Consider the following 11,833-nt stretch of genomic DNA (forward strand, 5'->3'; position numbering starts at 1 on the left):
CTCTTCCTCCTCTTCCTCCTCCTCTTCCTCTTCCTCTTCCTCTTCCTCTTCCTCTTCCTCCTCCTTCTCTTCCTCCTCCTCTTCCTCTTCCTCTTCCTCCTCCTCCTCCTCCTCCTCCTCCAGGCTCCTCCTATCTCATCCCTTCTCCTCCTCTTCCTCCTCCCCTACCTCCTCTTTTGTTTTTTCAAGATGTAGTTTCTCTATATAACCCTGGCTGTTCTGGGACTTGCTCTGTAGACCAGGCTGGCCTCGAACTCACAGAGATCTGCCTGCTTCTGCCTCGCAAGTGCTGGGATTAAAGTTGTGCGCCACCACCCCTGGAACACTTCTTTTGTTAATGTTGTGTTTTATGTGTATGAGTGCTTCGCCTGGGCATATGTAAGTGCACTGTGTTCATTTCATGCGGGAGGAGGGGATTGGTGCTTCTAAAATTGGAACTACAGACAGTGTGTGCCACCATATGGGTACTGGGAACTGAATCCTGGTTCTCTGCAAGAGCAAGTACTCTTAATCTTTGAGTGACCTCTTTACTCCCCACCCCACCTCCTTTGAAACAGAGTCTCTTGTAGTCCAGGCTAGCCTAGCCTGGAACGTGACTACACTATACCTGGTGACCTTGAATTTTCAGTCCTGACTCCACCTGCGATTACAGGTGAGTCCCACACCCAGTTTTACGGGGTGCTGGCGATCAAACCCAGGGCATCATGCTTGCTAGGCAAGTCCTGCACCACTCAGCTACAGCTCCTGCCCTTTTGCCCTCAGGTTTCTTCTGAAACCTTTCCCGACATTTAGTCCTAACCCTGCTCCTTGGCCCAATTGCCTGAACAGTTGAGTTTATCCCCGCCCTGCCCCCGCCATGATCCTATGTGTGTCCACATGACAGCATGTTATCCACACACAGCATGATCTGAGGCTGCTTCTGACCTCCTCTGGCAAAGCACACGTACATAAAATAAAATAAAAGCATCTTTTCAAATAATAAAACAAGGGAGCTAGAGAGATGGTTCATCACTTAAGGGCACTGACTGCTCTTCTAAAGGACCAGGGTTCAAATCCCAGCACCCACATGGCAGCTCATAACTGTAACTCCAAGATTTCACTTTCACATAGACATACATGCAGGCAAAACATATGAGATAAAGATAAAGTAATTTAAAAAAGCCCAAGTCTATCCTGGTATTGGTGGTGGTGGTGGCGCACGTCTTTAATCCCAGCACTCAGGAGGCAGAGGCAGATCTCTGTGAGTTCTAGGCTAGCCTGGTCTATATTGCCAGTTCCAGGCCAGCCAGGGCTATCTAGTGAGACAGTGTTTAAAAACCAAACCAATGGGTTGGGGATTTAGCTCAGTGGTAGAGCGCTTACCTAGGAAGCGCAAGGCCCTGGGTTCGGTCCCCAGCTCCGAAAAAAAAAGAACCAAAAAAAAAAAAAAAAAAAAAAGACTCTGGGACCTAGGGAGATAGCTTCACTGTAAAATGCTAGTCCTGCAAATATGAAGACCCGAGTTCGATACCTAGTTCCCATTGGAAAAGAAGCCAGGCATGACTTGCAATGCTGGTGATTAGAAGATGAAGGCAGAAGGATTCCTGGGCTTTGTAGGCCAGCCACCCTAGGCTCTGGGCCAGTGAGAGACTGTCTCTCAGAAAACAAAGAGGATGCCACCCGAGGAACCACACCCACGGTTGTCCTGTAGTCTCCACAAGCACACAGATGTGCACTTCCACATACACATAATTTACAACCCCTCCAACACACACACACACACACACACACACACACACACACACACACACACACACACACACATACACACGGGGTGGGGGAGGGTCTGGTCTCTTGCGATTGTGTGTTGGCATAGAAACCATGTGGTGCTTCGTGTGAGTCCCATCTGATAAAGGTTGACCGATATAGGAGTGAGTAGCTACAGCCCCAATCCGGAAGAGCTAGTTCCAGGCTCCAGAGCCTGGAGTGCCAAACGCCCGACATCCTGGGGAAGGACGGCCCCGCCCATTCTCCAGGCAACCGGGGCAGGGATCCAGATTTCCTGTTTTCGCTCGATGATTCGGGTCGTGTTTTCTCGGTCCCGCAAAGAATAGAGCATAGGGCAGGCTGATCCTGAGTCACCGAGGCACTGGGCGCGAGATTCCTTATCTTGCAAATAGCCAAAGAAGGCTCAGAGGGCTGGGAGCCTCCCGCGGGGAGGTATCCCCCTAAACCACCTTTCCACCACTCTCTGTCTCCCTCTAGTGTCTGCTCGATGCCAACAACCGTATCTTTAATTCATGGTTTCTCGAATTGCTGGGGGTGGGAGTGTTGTTTGTTTTGCCTTTCATTCGTTTACGCATTCGTAACTATGGCGGTGGGTGGCGCACGCCTTTTAACCCCAGCACTCCGGAGGCAGAGGCAGGGGGATCTCTGTGAGTTCGAAGCCAGCTTTGTCTATAGAATGACTCTATAGAGTGAGGGCTACACAAAGAAACCCTATGGGGGTGGGGTGGGTGAATTTATGGAATCAACAAACTAATGAGTAACCGAGGGTGCGTTTTGGAAATAACAGTGTACCGTCCTGGGGAGGCATTTCCTTTTTCCTGTGGCTGTCTGGCCTGGGAATCTGACAGGAGGAAGGTCTCCGTGCTTTCATAAAAATAGTGGCAGGCTGATGTATCTCAGTAGGTAAAGGCATTTGTCAACATAAGTTTGATGCTGGAAACCGGCGTAGGAGAGGAGAGAGAGAATTAACTCCACAGAGTTTGCCCTCTGGCCTCCACGTGTACATTGTGGTATGTTCCACACCATCTACATACAAGTAAACTTTTTTTTTAAAATTTATTTATTTTTATATAAATACACTACAGCTGTCTTCGGACACACCAGAAGAGGGCATCAGATCTCATTACAGATGGTTGTGAGCCACTATGTGGTTGCTGGAATTTGAACTCAGGACCTCTGGAAGAGTAGTCGGGTGCTCTTAACCTCTGAGCCATCTCTCCAGCCCACAAGTAAACTTTAAAAACAGAAAATAGGGGTTGGAGAGATGGCTCAGTGGTCAGCTTTTATAGAGGACTGGGATTCAATTCCCAGTACCCATATGTTGACTCACAACCACCATAACTCCAGTTTCAGGAGATCTGACCTCCGTGGGCAGATGGCATATGGTCCATATACATAAATGCAGTCCAAGCACCCACACACAGGGCATACAATAAAAAGAAAATGAATGAATGAATGAATGAATGAATGAGTGAGTGAAAAGGAAATGAGAGAAAAGGAAAATAGAGAGAAGCTCTCTCTCTCTCTCTCTCTGTGTGTGTGTGTGTGTGTGTGTGTGTGTGTGTGTGTGTGTGTGTGCGCGCGCGCGTGCGCGATTCTTTTTGTTTTGAGACAGAGCCTCTCTGTGTAGCCCTGGCTGCTTGCAACTCCCTGGCTGGTCTCGAACTCACAAAGATCTGTTTGCTTCTTCCACTTAAGTGCTGGGATTAAAGGCATGTGCCACCACCACCCAGCTGTAATTCATGTTAAAAGATAGCCTTGCTATGTAAACCTCAAATCGGCTTCCAACGCCTCTTGTTTTGGCCTTCAGAGAGCTGGCGATTTGGTTTGCACCATCTGGATCAACGCTTATGATTAAGGGGCCTTGAAGCCCTTCAGAGTGTGTGCACGGGGCCTGCTCTGCTGAGAGGCCGGCTCTTTACTTCCACCACAGTTCTGGGAAATGCTTGACTCAACCCCTGGTTACAGTCTGGGGGAGTCAGCTCTGTTGGTTAAGAGCCTGCTGAGAAAGCATGAGGACCTGAGTTCAGATCGCCAGCACCCACGTAAAAGCCACATATAGTGGCAGACATAACCATAGTGGTGTGTGTGTGTGTGTGTGTGTGTGTGTGTGTGTGTGTGTGTGTGTGTGTAGAGGCAGGAGGAGCCTAAGAACTCCATGGCAGTCAGTCCATCAGTCCAGTCAATTGATGAGCTCGAGTCAGTGGGAGAGACCCTGATTCAGATTAGGGTGAAAAAGCTTAAATGGAGGAATTTAATATTGGTCTTTGTCCTACACACACACACACACACACACACACACACATACACACACACACTATACACCATACCCCATACTACACACACACTACATGCACCACACACACACACATACACACACACACACACACACTACACCCCCCACTACACACACACACACTACATTACACACTACACCAAGCACACAGACTATACACCATACCCTACACTACACACACACTACACCCCCCACCACACACACACACACACACACACACACACACACACACACACACACAGAGGTTAAACCCCACCACTTTGAAACAAAAGGGGGGTGGACAGGAGGAAGAGAAACAGAAGGACAAATCTCAGCGAGGGCATGGTGACCTGTGACTGAAATCCCAGTAATCAGGAGACTGAGGCAGGAGGATTACCAAGAGTTCTAGTCTAGCCTGGTCTATCAGGCTCGTTAGGGTTACAAGTGAGACCCTGCCTGAAATAAACAAAACAAACATGGGCTACTGAGATGATCAGCTGGGAACGGTTCTTACCTCACAAGCCTGGTGCTCAGGGTTGGATCTCATATAAACGTGGCAGGAGTGAGCTCACGCCACACAGTTGTCCTCTGACTTCCACACACATGCGGTGGCATAGGCACCCTCACACACCTTGCACACGTACACACAATAATTTGTGTGTGGGAGTGGTGAGACAGGGTTCCTCTGTGTAGCCCCGTCTGTTCTGGAATTTGTTCTGTGGACCAGGCTGGCTTTGAACTCACAGAGATCTGTTTGCATCTGCTGCCAGAGTGCTGGGGCGAAAGGCGTGTGTTGTGTCACCACCGCCCAGCATCACACACAATCCAATTTAACAAATAACCCACAAACCCTCCAAACTGGAAGGACATTTTCTTTTCTTTTTTTTTTTTTTTTGTTCTTTTTTTTTTTTTCCGGAGCTGGGGACTGAACCCAGGGCCTTGCGCTTCCTAGGTAAGCGCTCTACCACTGAGCTAAATCCCCAACCCCGGAAGGACATTTTCTTGACTCCATCTTCCTACTTGAACTTCAGAAGGCTATGCAGTCTCTTGCTCAGAGATAGGTGACCCGACATGATGGGACCTGGTTCCTTGATGACGCCCACCTCTCCTCACTAGGCCCCTCAGGAGGAATGAGAGCCCTATTCAGTCCTTATAGGGAGAGTCCCCAGTCCTCCTCCCTGATGGTCGCAGTCACAGAGACCCAGTCGCAGCCTGTCACCCGGGCACCTAGTGTATTTATTACAGTCCAAATGTTTTCCCGCACTGCGGAGAAAGAGGGAAGGGGAAACTGAGAGAAGGTGGGACCCCGGATCAGACCCCAGACTCCTCCCCCCACCAGAGCCCAGGGCATCTGTCCTGTTGGGCCAAGGAAGACTTCGAGATCCCTGAGGGCCCCAGCAGGGGGGTGGGCGGGGCTGGGTGCCGCAGAAGAGGGCTGGAGGGGGGACCACCTCATTCACATCATGTTCCAGGCTGAGGGCTGTGGCTGGAATCTACCACCCCAGTTCTGAAAGCCTCCACCAAACCTGCCCCGTCAAAGCCTGGGAAGGAGGCATCCCTTGGGCAGGCTCCGAAGTGCACCGCGTGTTAGTTAGCTTGTGACCGTGAGCTATCGTTTGGCCCATAACCCAGACAGCAGCCTGGACCTGTCTCCCAGTAGCCCTTGACCTGTTCGGTCATCTGACTGCATTGTTTGGGCCCATGCTTAAAAAAAAAAAAAAAATTCCGCTGCTGCTTTCTACCCGTGTTCTTTCTTATCTTCTGACCTGAATTCCCAGTCTCTCACTTTTGAGACAGGTTCTCCTGTACCCCAGGTTGGATTCGAACTCACTACGTGGCCTAAGATGACCTTGAACTTCCGGTCCTCCTGCCTCTACCTCCAGAGTGCTGGAATTACAGGCATGCACTAGCATGCTCGGTTTTATGCTTTGTTTGGGATGGAACCCAGGACTTCATGCATGCTAGGCAAGCACTCTATCAACTGAGCTACGTCCTCAGCCCCTGAACTCTCCTACCTTTGACTTCAGGGTTAGATACAGATTTACGCCACCTCTTGTGCTAATGAAGGCCCAGAGAGTGTGGCCTTGATATGAAGGCAAGGGAGAGAGACCGGGCCAAGTGTGAGCTTCTCATTCTGCCTGGCAACACACCAGGACCTAGGCGGTCCTTCCTTCTCTCTTAGATCTGGCTGCTTTGCTCTGTTCCGATCCACCCCGTGGGAGATAGAGGAAGAGGAGGGGAAGGTCCCAGGCTTGGCACCTTCCAAGCTGTGCAGGGGTCCACTGAGCTCAGGTGAGGTGACAGCCAACAGTGGACTCTTGTGCCATACTCAGGCAATGGGCCCCAGGCTGGTAAGCTGGCCTCAAGCAGAAGAGGGGTATGGTGATCTGATCCCTGTGTTCGCAAAGGCTCTTTGTCCCTGGGCATGTGGGTGGGCAGGGAGTGGGGATGGGCACACTTTAGGGACAGGACAATGTGATTCCTCCTCGTGGGTGGGTCACCCACTCTAGAAGAAGCTCTTCTCTAGTCCCACTTGCCCACTTGCTGCCCCACCCCCACCCCGGGACCTCCGTAGCAGTATGGGGGTACAGACCCCTCTTTCCCAGGTCTCAGGGCCCCAGCCTCTCTTTGTTCCAGGGCCTTCCAGCCCTAGATGGGTCCGTCTGGGCTTAGAAGCCCCCACTCTCAGAGCTGCTCCGGCTGTGGTAGCTGGGACTGCGGCTCCTGGAGGCGCTGCAGGAACGGCTGCGAGTCCCGTGACTGCGGCTGCTGTAGCTTCCATGGCTGTGCCCAGGGCTTGGGCTCCTGCTGCGGCTCCGGCTGGAGTAGTCGCTGCTCAAGCAGCTGGAGGAAGAGGAGGGGCTGGGCCGGTAGTAGGGGATGGGACGCTTTCGGGCACTGTAGGAGAGAAAAAGTAGATCCTAGCCCACCCAGAGCCCCAAACTCTGCCCATCCGTGGTGGTCACTCGGGCCTCAGTCCCCATCCAGCAGTGGCAAGGGCTTCCTGCCTAAGATTCCCCTGAGTCTTGGCCTCAGCGACAACCCCAATTCCAAACTTCTGTGTCCTTTGCCAGATTCATATTGTTTTGGTTTTCCTTGTCTGCATGCAGGGCAAAAAGCCCAAATTCTTTTTTTTTCCCCAGAGCTGGGGACCGAACCCAGGGCCTTGCGCTTCCTAGGCAAGCGCTCTACCACTGAGCTAAATCCCCAACCCCCAAATTCTTTATTAATCCGAGTATGTGCTTAGAAGTATTTTCTGAATAAATGAAAGTTTACTGTGTATGTGTGTTTCTTTTGGGGATAGAGGAACGTTCCTCACAAATGGGAGGAATGTTCTAGAACAGTTGAGGTACACCCTGAACTTCATGAATGAAACTTTCTCTTTATTTTTTTTTTTTATTTTTAATTATGTGTCTGTGGGGGTGGGGGATGTGTACATGTGCAGGCACCACGGAGGCTGAAGGTTGTTGGGTGCCCTGGAGATAATCGCCATGTGTGTGTCCTGGGACTTGAACTCGGGTCCTCTGGAAGGGCAGTAAATACTCTTAAGCTTGGAGTCATCTCTCTAACCCAAAATTTCATTTTATTTTTATTGTCTAAGGAGGGGTTTTATATAGCTCGGGCTGGCTTCAAACTCACTGTGTAGTTTGGGTTTTATATAGCTTGGGCTGGTCCTGAACTCCTGATTCTCAATCTCCCGAGTACTATAATCACAGGCATGTGACACCAGACTTCTTTTCCTCCTCCTTTCTTCTCTCCTTCGTTCCTTCCTCCTTTTATTTTAGACAGCATCACTATGAAGCTCAGACTAGCTTGTAATTTTTCAGTCTTCTTGCCTCAGCTTCTGTGACCCCAGAAGTATGCCATTATGACCAGCATGAAGTGAAACTAATTTCTTTTTTTTTCCTGAGACAGAATTTCATGTAGCCCAGGCTAGCCTCGAACCTACTCTGTAGCAGAGGATGCCCTTGAACTTCTGATCCTTCTGCCTTTAACTTCCTAAGTGTTGGGACTGCAGGTCTCTGTCATCTGTTTGTGCACGAGGACTCTGGGGCAGCATGCTTGTGGAATACTGGGTTCTATGCATGTTTCGAGCATTCTCGTAACTGAGACATCCATAGACCTTTGAACGAGCTTTTAAATAGGGATGACTCTTCAATAAACTCAATAATGGCTCCTTGGCTTGCAAGTATTACTGCATATGGCCAAGTCCTTTTTCTTTGCCTCCCCCATCCCTTCTCTGAATAGAATATTTATTTATTTTGTTTGTCTGTTTCTTTGTTTTTCTTTTTTTTTTTTTTTTTCGGAGCTGAGGACCGAACCCAGGGCCTTGCACTTGCTAGGCAAGCGCTCTACCACTGAGCTAAATCCCCAACCCCCGTTTGTCTGTTTTTTAAAAGAGAGAGAGTTTCTCTGTGTAGCCTTGGCTATCCTGGAACTTATTTTGTAGACCAGGCTGGCCTTGAACTTTGGACATCCACCTGCCTCTGTCTCCCAAGTGCTAGGCTTAAAGGCTTGTGTCGCCAACGCCTGGCTAGATATTCTTTTTCCCAGACAAGGTTTCTCTGTGTCTGTCTTGGAATTCTGCAATTCAGACTGGGAAAATTTAGACTTTTACGGTCACTCACAGGGAACAAGGATGAGAGCCCTGGCCACTGCTGTCTCTGTTCCCCACCTCCCACCTCCATCCCAACCCTTCGCTCAGCTACCTCCCGCTGGCCCAGAGTTAGTTTGAAGGCAGGAGGCTATGATCTAGAGAAAAGTAAAGAAAAGTGGTTAAGGGGGCTCTAATGCCCCGCCACAAGGGTTAATTCTGAGGAAGAAAAACAGCTGTGCATTAGTAGGGGGAGGCAGCCTGGGACAGAGAGGCTGAGGTGGGCGCCCAGCTGGAGGATGTGAAATTCTGGCCATCTTAAGAGCCTCAGTGTAGAACTGAATGTATCTGGGATGCTATCTTTAGTGTGGTGGTCTAGCCTTTACTTCTGAGTAAAGGAGGCAGCCATATTGCTTTCTTGGCGACTCAGCCGATCAAGAGCTAATGGTTCTCTGCCTGTGTGGGTTGTGACCCCTTCGGGACCTCATATCAGATATTTACATTATGATCCATGACATCATTTTCATGGTGAGGGAGAGGTCACCGCAACACGAGGAACTATATTAAAGCCATGCAGCATTAGGAGAGTTGAGAACCACCAGACTAAGGAGAATTAATTTGAGAAGACTGTGTAGGAGCTGAAAAGATTCTTACGGATTTCAGCTAATTAGACCCATCTGGCCACTGAGGGCTAGAGAGGTACATTCAGTCTCCCTCAGGTGCTTTAGCAGGGCAAAGCTGGGCTCAGAACTCTGCTAATGACAATCAATTTATACTGGGGTAATCCTGGGTAAATTTTGATTTGTTGGCACTAGGGATTGAATACTAGGCAGATGCTAGGTTCCCCGTTACTGACCATGTGATTCTAGGCAGGTGCCTTTTCCTTGAGCACCCCTCAGCCCCTCACTGGGGGATTCTAGGCAGGGCCTCTACTACTGAGCCACGCCCCCAGCCCCTCACTGTGGGATTCTAGGCAGGGGCTCTACCACTGAGCCACGCCCCCAGCCCCTCACTGGGGGATTCTAGGCAGGGGCTCTACCACTGAGCCACGCCCCCAGCCCCTCCCCGGGGGTTTCTAGGCAAACATTCTACTCAATCTTTTTATTTTGAGGTAAGGTCTTGCTAAGTTTCTCACTCTCTCCTTGAATCCTCCCCCACCCCCATCCTACCTAGTAGGTGGGATGAGAGGCCTGAGCCACCAGTCCCAGCTTTTGGGTGATTTCATCTGCAGACTCAGACCCTTCGAGTCCTCCATCACCTCAGTCACAAGCCTCATTCTGCATGGGGTTCCTCAGACAGCTGCCCCAGAGAGTACGCTCTGCCCCCTCCACCTATCCCCCAGGGTGTTGGGAGGTTAGTGAGAAAAGGAGACCCAGACAGAAAGCCGACCACCACCAGACTAGCTCACATGAGTATCACTTGGGCTGCCTGTGGAGCCCGGTCCACACGGCCCCCAGGCTGGCCACAGGCCACGCAGCAGGAGCTTCCTTGAGATGAAGAAGAAAAGTACATATCATTGAGGGTGTGATAGACACCGGGAGGGAAGGAGGGGCTCCAGATGGATGAATGGAATCTTCCAGAGCTGAACTCCACGCCTGTGGCTGGCCGCCCCGCCCCATGTACAGACCAGCTCGGATTCATGGCACCTCTTCCCTCCCAAGGTTGTCACTTTTGTCTGTGATGCTCTGGCACCCAACTCTTTCGATCCACTAGTTTCTCGGCACCCAACCCATCTCTACTTTAGCTCTTCCTCCCTCCCGCCTTGACAAAACCCTCCTCTTTCCTCAGTACTAGAATCAGTCCATTCTAGAAGGCCCCCAGGCCTGTAAACTTTGACTCCCGACATTCCTGGCTACCAATTTAGCGACAGTAGCCCTAGTTTCTTCTTGCCCCAGGTCTCCTCTGTACCTGGTGATGCGTCTCGGCTCCATGAAACTGGGCGAGTCCCGACGCCGCTTTCGGATCGGCGAGTAGCTGCGGGAGCGACGCCGGGTGCGGGCGGCCTCAGCCTCGGCATGCCTGGCACGGCCTTCGCTGTCTTTGTCCCTGTGGGATCCAGCATGGTGAGGGATCCCCGCCATCTGAACTCTAAGTCCGGGATCTTCGCCATCCGCCCCCTCCCACCACACTATTCCCGTTGGGACACTTACCGGCCAAGAGGTTTCTTGGGAGACGGTGAGAGGCTGGGGCTGCGGGTCCTTTTGTCTGGGGAGCGCGAGCGGGATTTGGAGGGCGAGCGGCTGGAGCTCCACGACCCGGGATGGGGGCCCGGGCTGCGCGACGAACTGTTCCCCTCTGGGCCGCCCCGTCGGCCATGCGCGCCTGGTGATGGCGAGGTGCTTGCGGGCCGTGCTCGCGGGGGTCGCTCCTTTGCCCTAGAGGAGGGAGAGCGGGGCGGGAGAGACATAGGTTGTGGCGGTAGAGATCCATGAGGCCACCCCAGAGGAAATGGGGCGCCAAAGAGACAAATTGGGGATTCCATGTGGGGTTATTAACAAGAGAGGGAGACTCCATTGGAAGTGGAGTGACGGGGCTGCATGTGGAATGTTGAGGGGGGGGGGCACCAGCAGCGGCGATCAGCGAGGGGCTATATGTGGGGTGACCAATGAGGTCACTGTTTTGGGGGTGATTAGTGAAGGGACGCTCCTGTGCAGTGCAGGCAGGAGGTCGGCTCACCGTTTTCCGTGTCCGCCGTGACCTCGCTCGGAGCCCGGCTCGGGCCCGGGTCCCGGGGCGCCGCCACCGGAGTCGCTGCTGGAGTGTGCCCCACTGAGCGAGCGCGACGAGCCCCGAGGCGGCGCGGGCTTTGCACGCCGGCGCCCCCTGCGGCGGGGCGCGTTGGCCGAGGACCGCGATCGCCTCCTCCTCCTCCGCCGGCGCCGACGCCTGGCCGTCCCTCCCGCCGCGCGGCCCCCGCGGCCCTGAGACGACGGCGCGGAGCGGGGACTCTGGCTGTCCTTCCCACGCGCGGGCGGCGTGGGCGCGGCGGCTGCCTTGTCGCAGGCCCGGGGCGAGCTGGGCTTCTGACGGGGAGAGAGGCAGAGAAGGGCACGGAGGGGCGGAGAGGGAGCGAGAGAGGCGGGGAGGGATGCAGAGGGGACCGGAGCAGAGAAGGTGGCGGATGCACGGGACGGACGCCGGAGGGCGGGGGAAGAAGCAGAAAAGGGGGTGGAGAGGGTGCAAGCGGGATGGAGAGG

General features: G+C 52.5%; 1 protein-coding gene across 6 annotated transcripts in view; it reads right to left on the bottom strand.

Moving 5' to 3' along the window:
- Window positions 1-5,260: 5,260 nt before the first annotated feature.
- Window positions 5,261-11,833, bottom strand: part of Srrm3 (serine/arginine repetitive matrix 3) — a 69,468-nt gene continuing 62,895 nt past the window's right edge. For 2 of the 6 annotated variants that reach the window (XM_039089750.2, XM_063271657.1), the window contains 5 exons: window positions 11,313-11,659; window positions 10,787-11,011; window positions 10,545-10,682; window positions 10,045-10,123; window positions 5,261-6,940 (listed from right to left, as the gene is read on the bottom strand). In XM_039089750.2, the coding sequence (XP_038945678.1) occupies window positions 6,728-6,940; window positions 10,045-10,123; window positions 10,545-10,682; window positions 10,787-11,011; window positions 11,313-11,659 (1,002 nt within the window). In that variant the 3' untranslated portion in view covers window positions 5,261-6,727. Of the gene's footprint in view, window positions 6,941-10,044; window positions 10,124-10,544; window positions 10,683-10,786; window positions 11,012-11,312; window positions 11,660-11,833 lie in introns of those variants that run through there. The other 4 variants (NM_001277394.2, XR_005491670.2, XR_005491671.2 and 1 more) reach the window with 4 other exon arrangements.

The sequence above is a fragment of the Rattus norvegicus genome, chromosome 12 (genome assembly GCF_036323735.1).
Source record: "Rattus norvegicus strain BN/NHsdMcwi chromosome 12, GRCr8, whole genome shotgun sequence".
In the NCBI taxonomy this organism is placed as follows: Eukaryota; Metazoa; Chordata; class Mammalia; order Rodentia; family Muridae; genus Rattus; species Rattus norvegicus.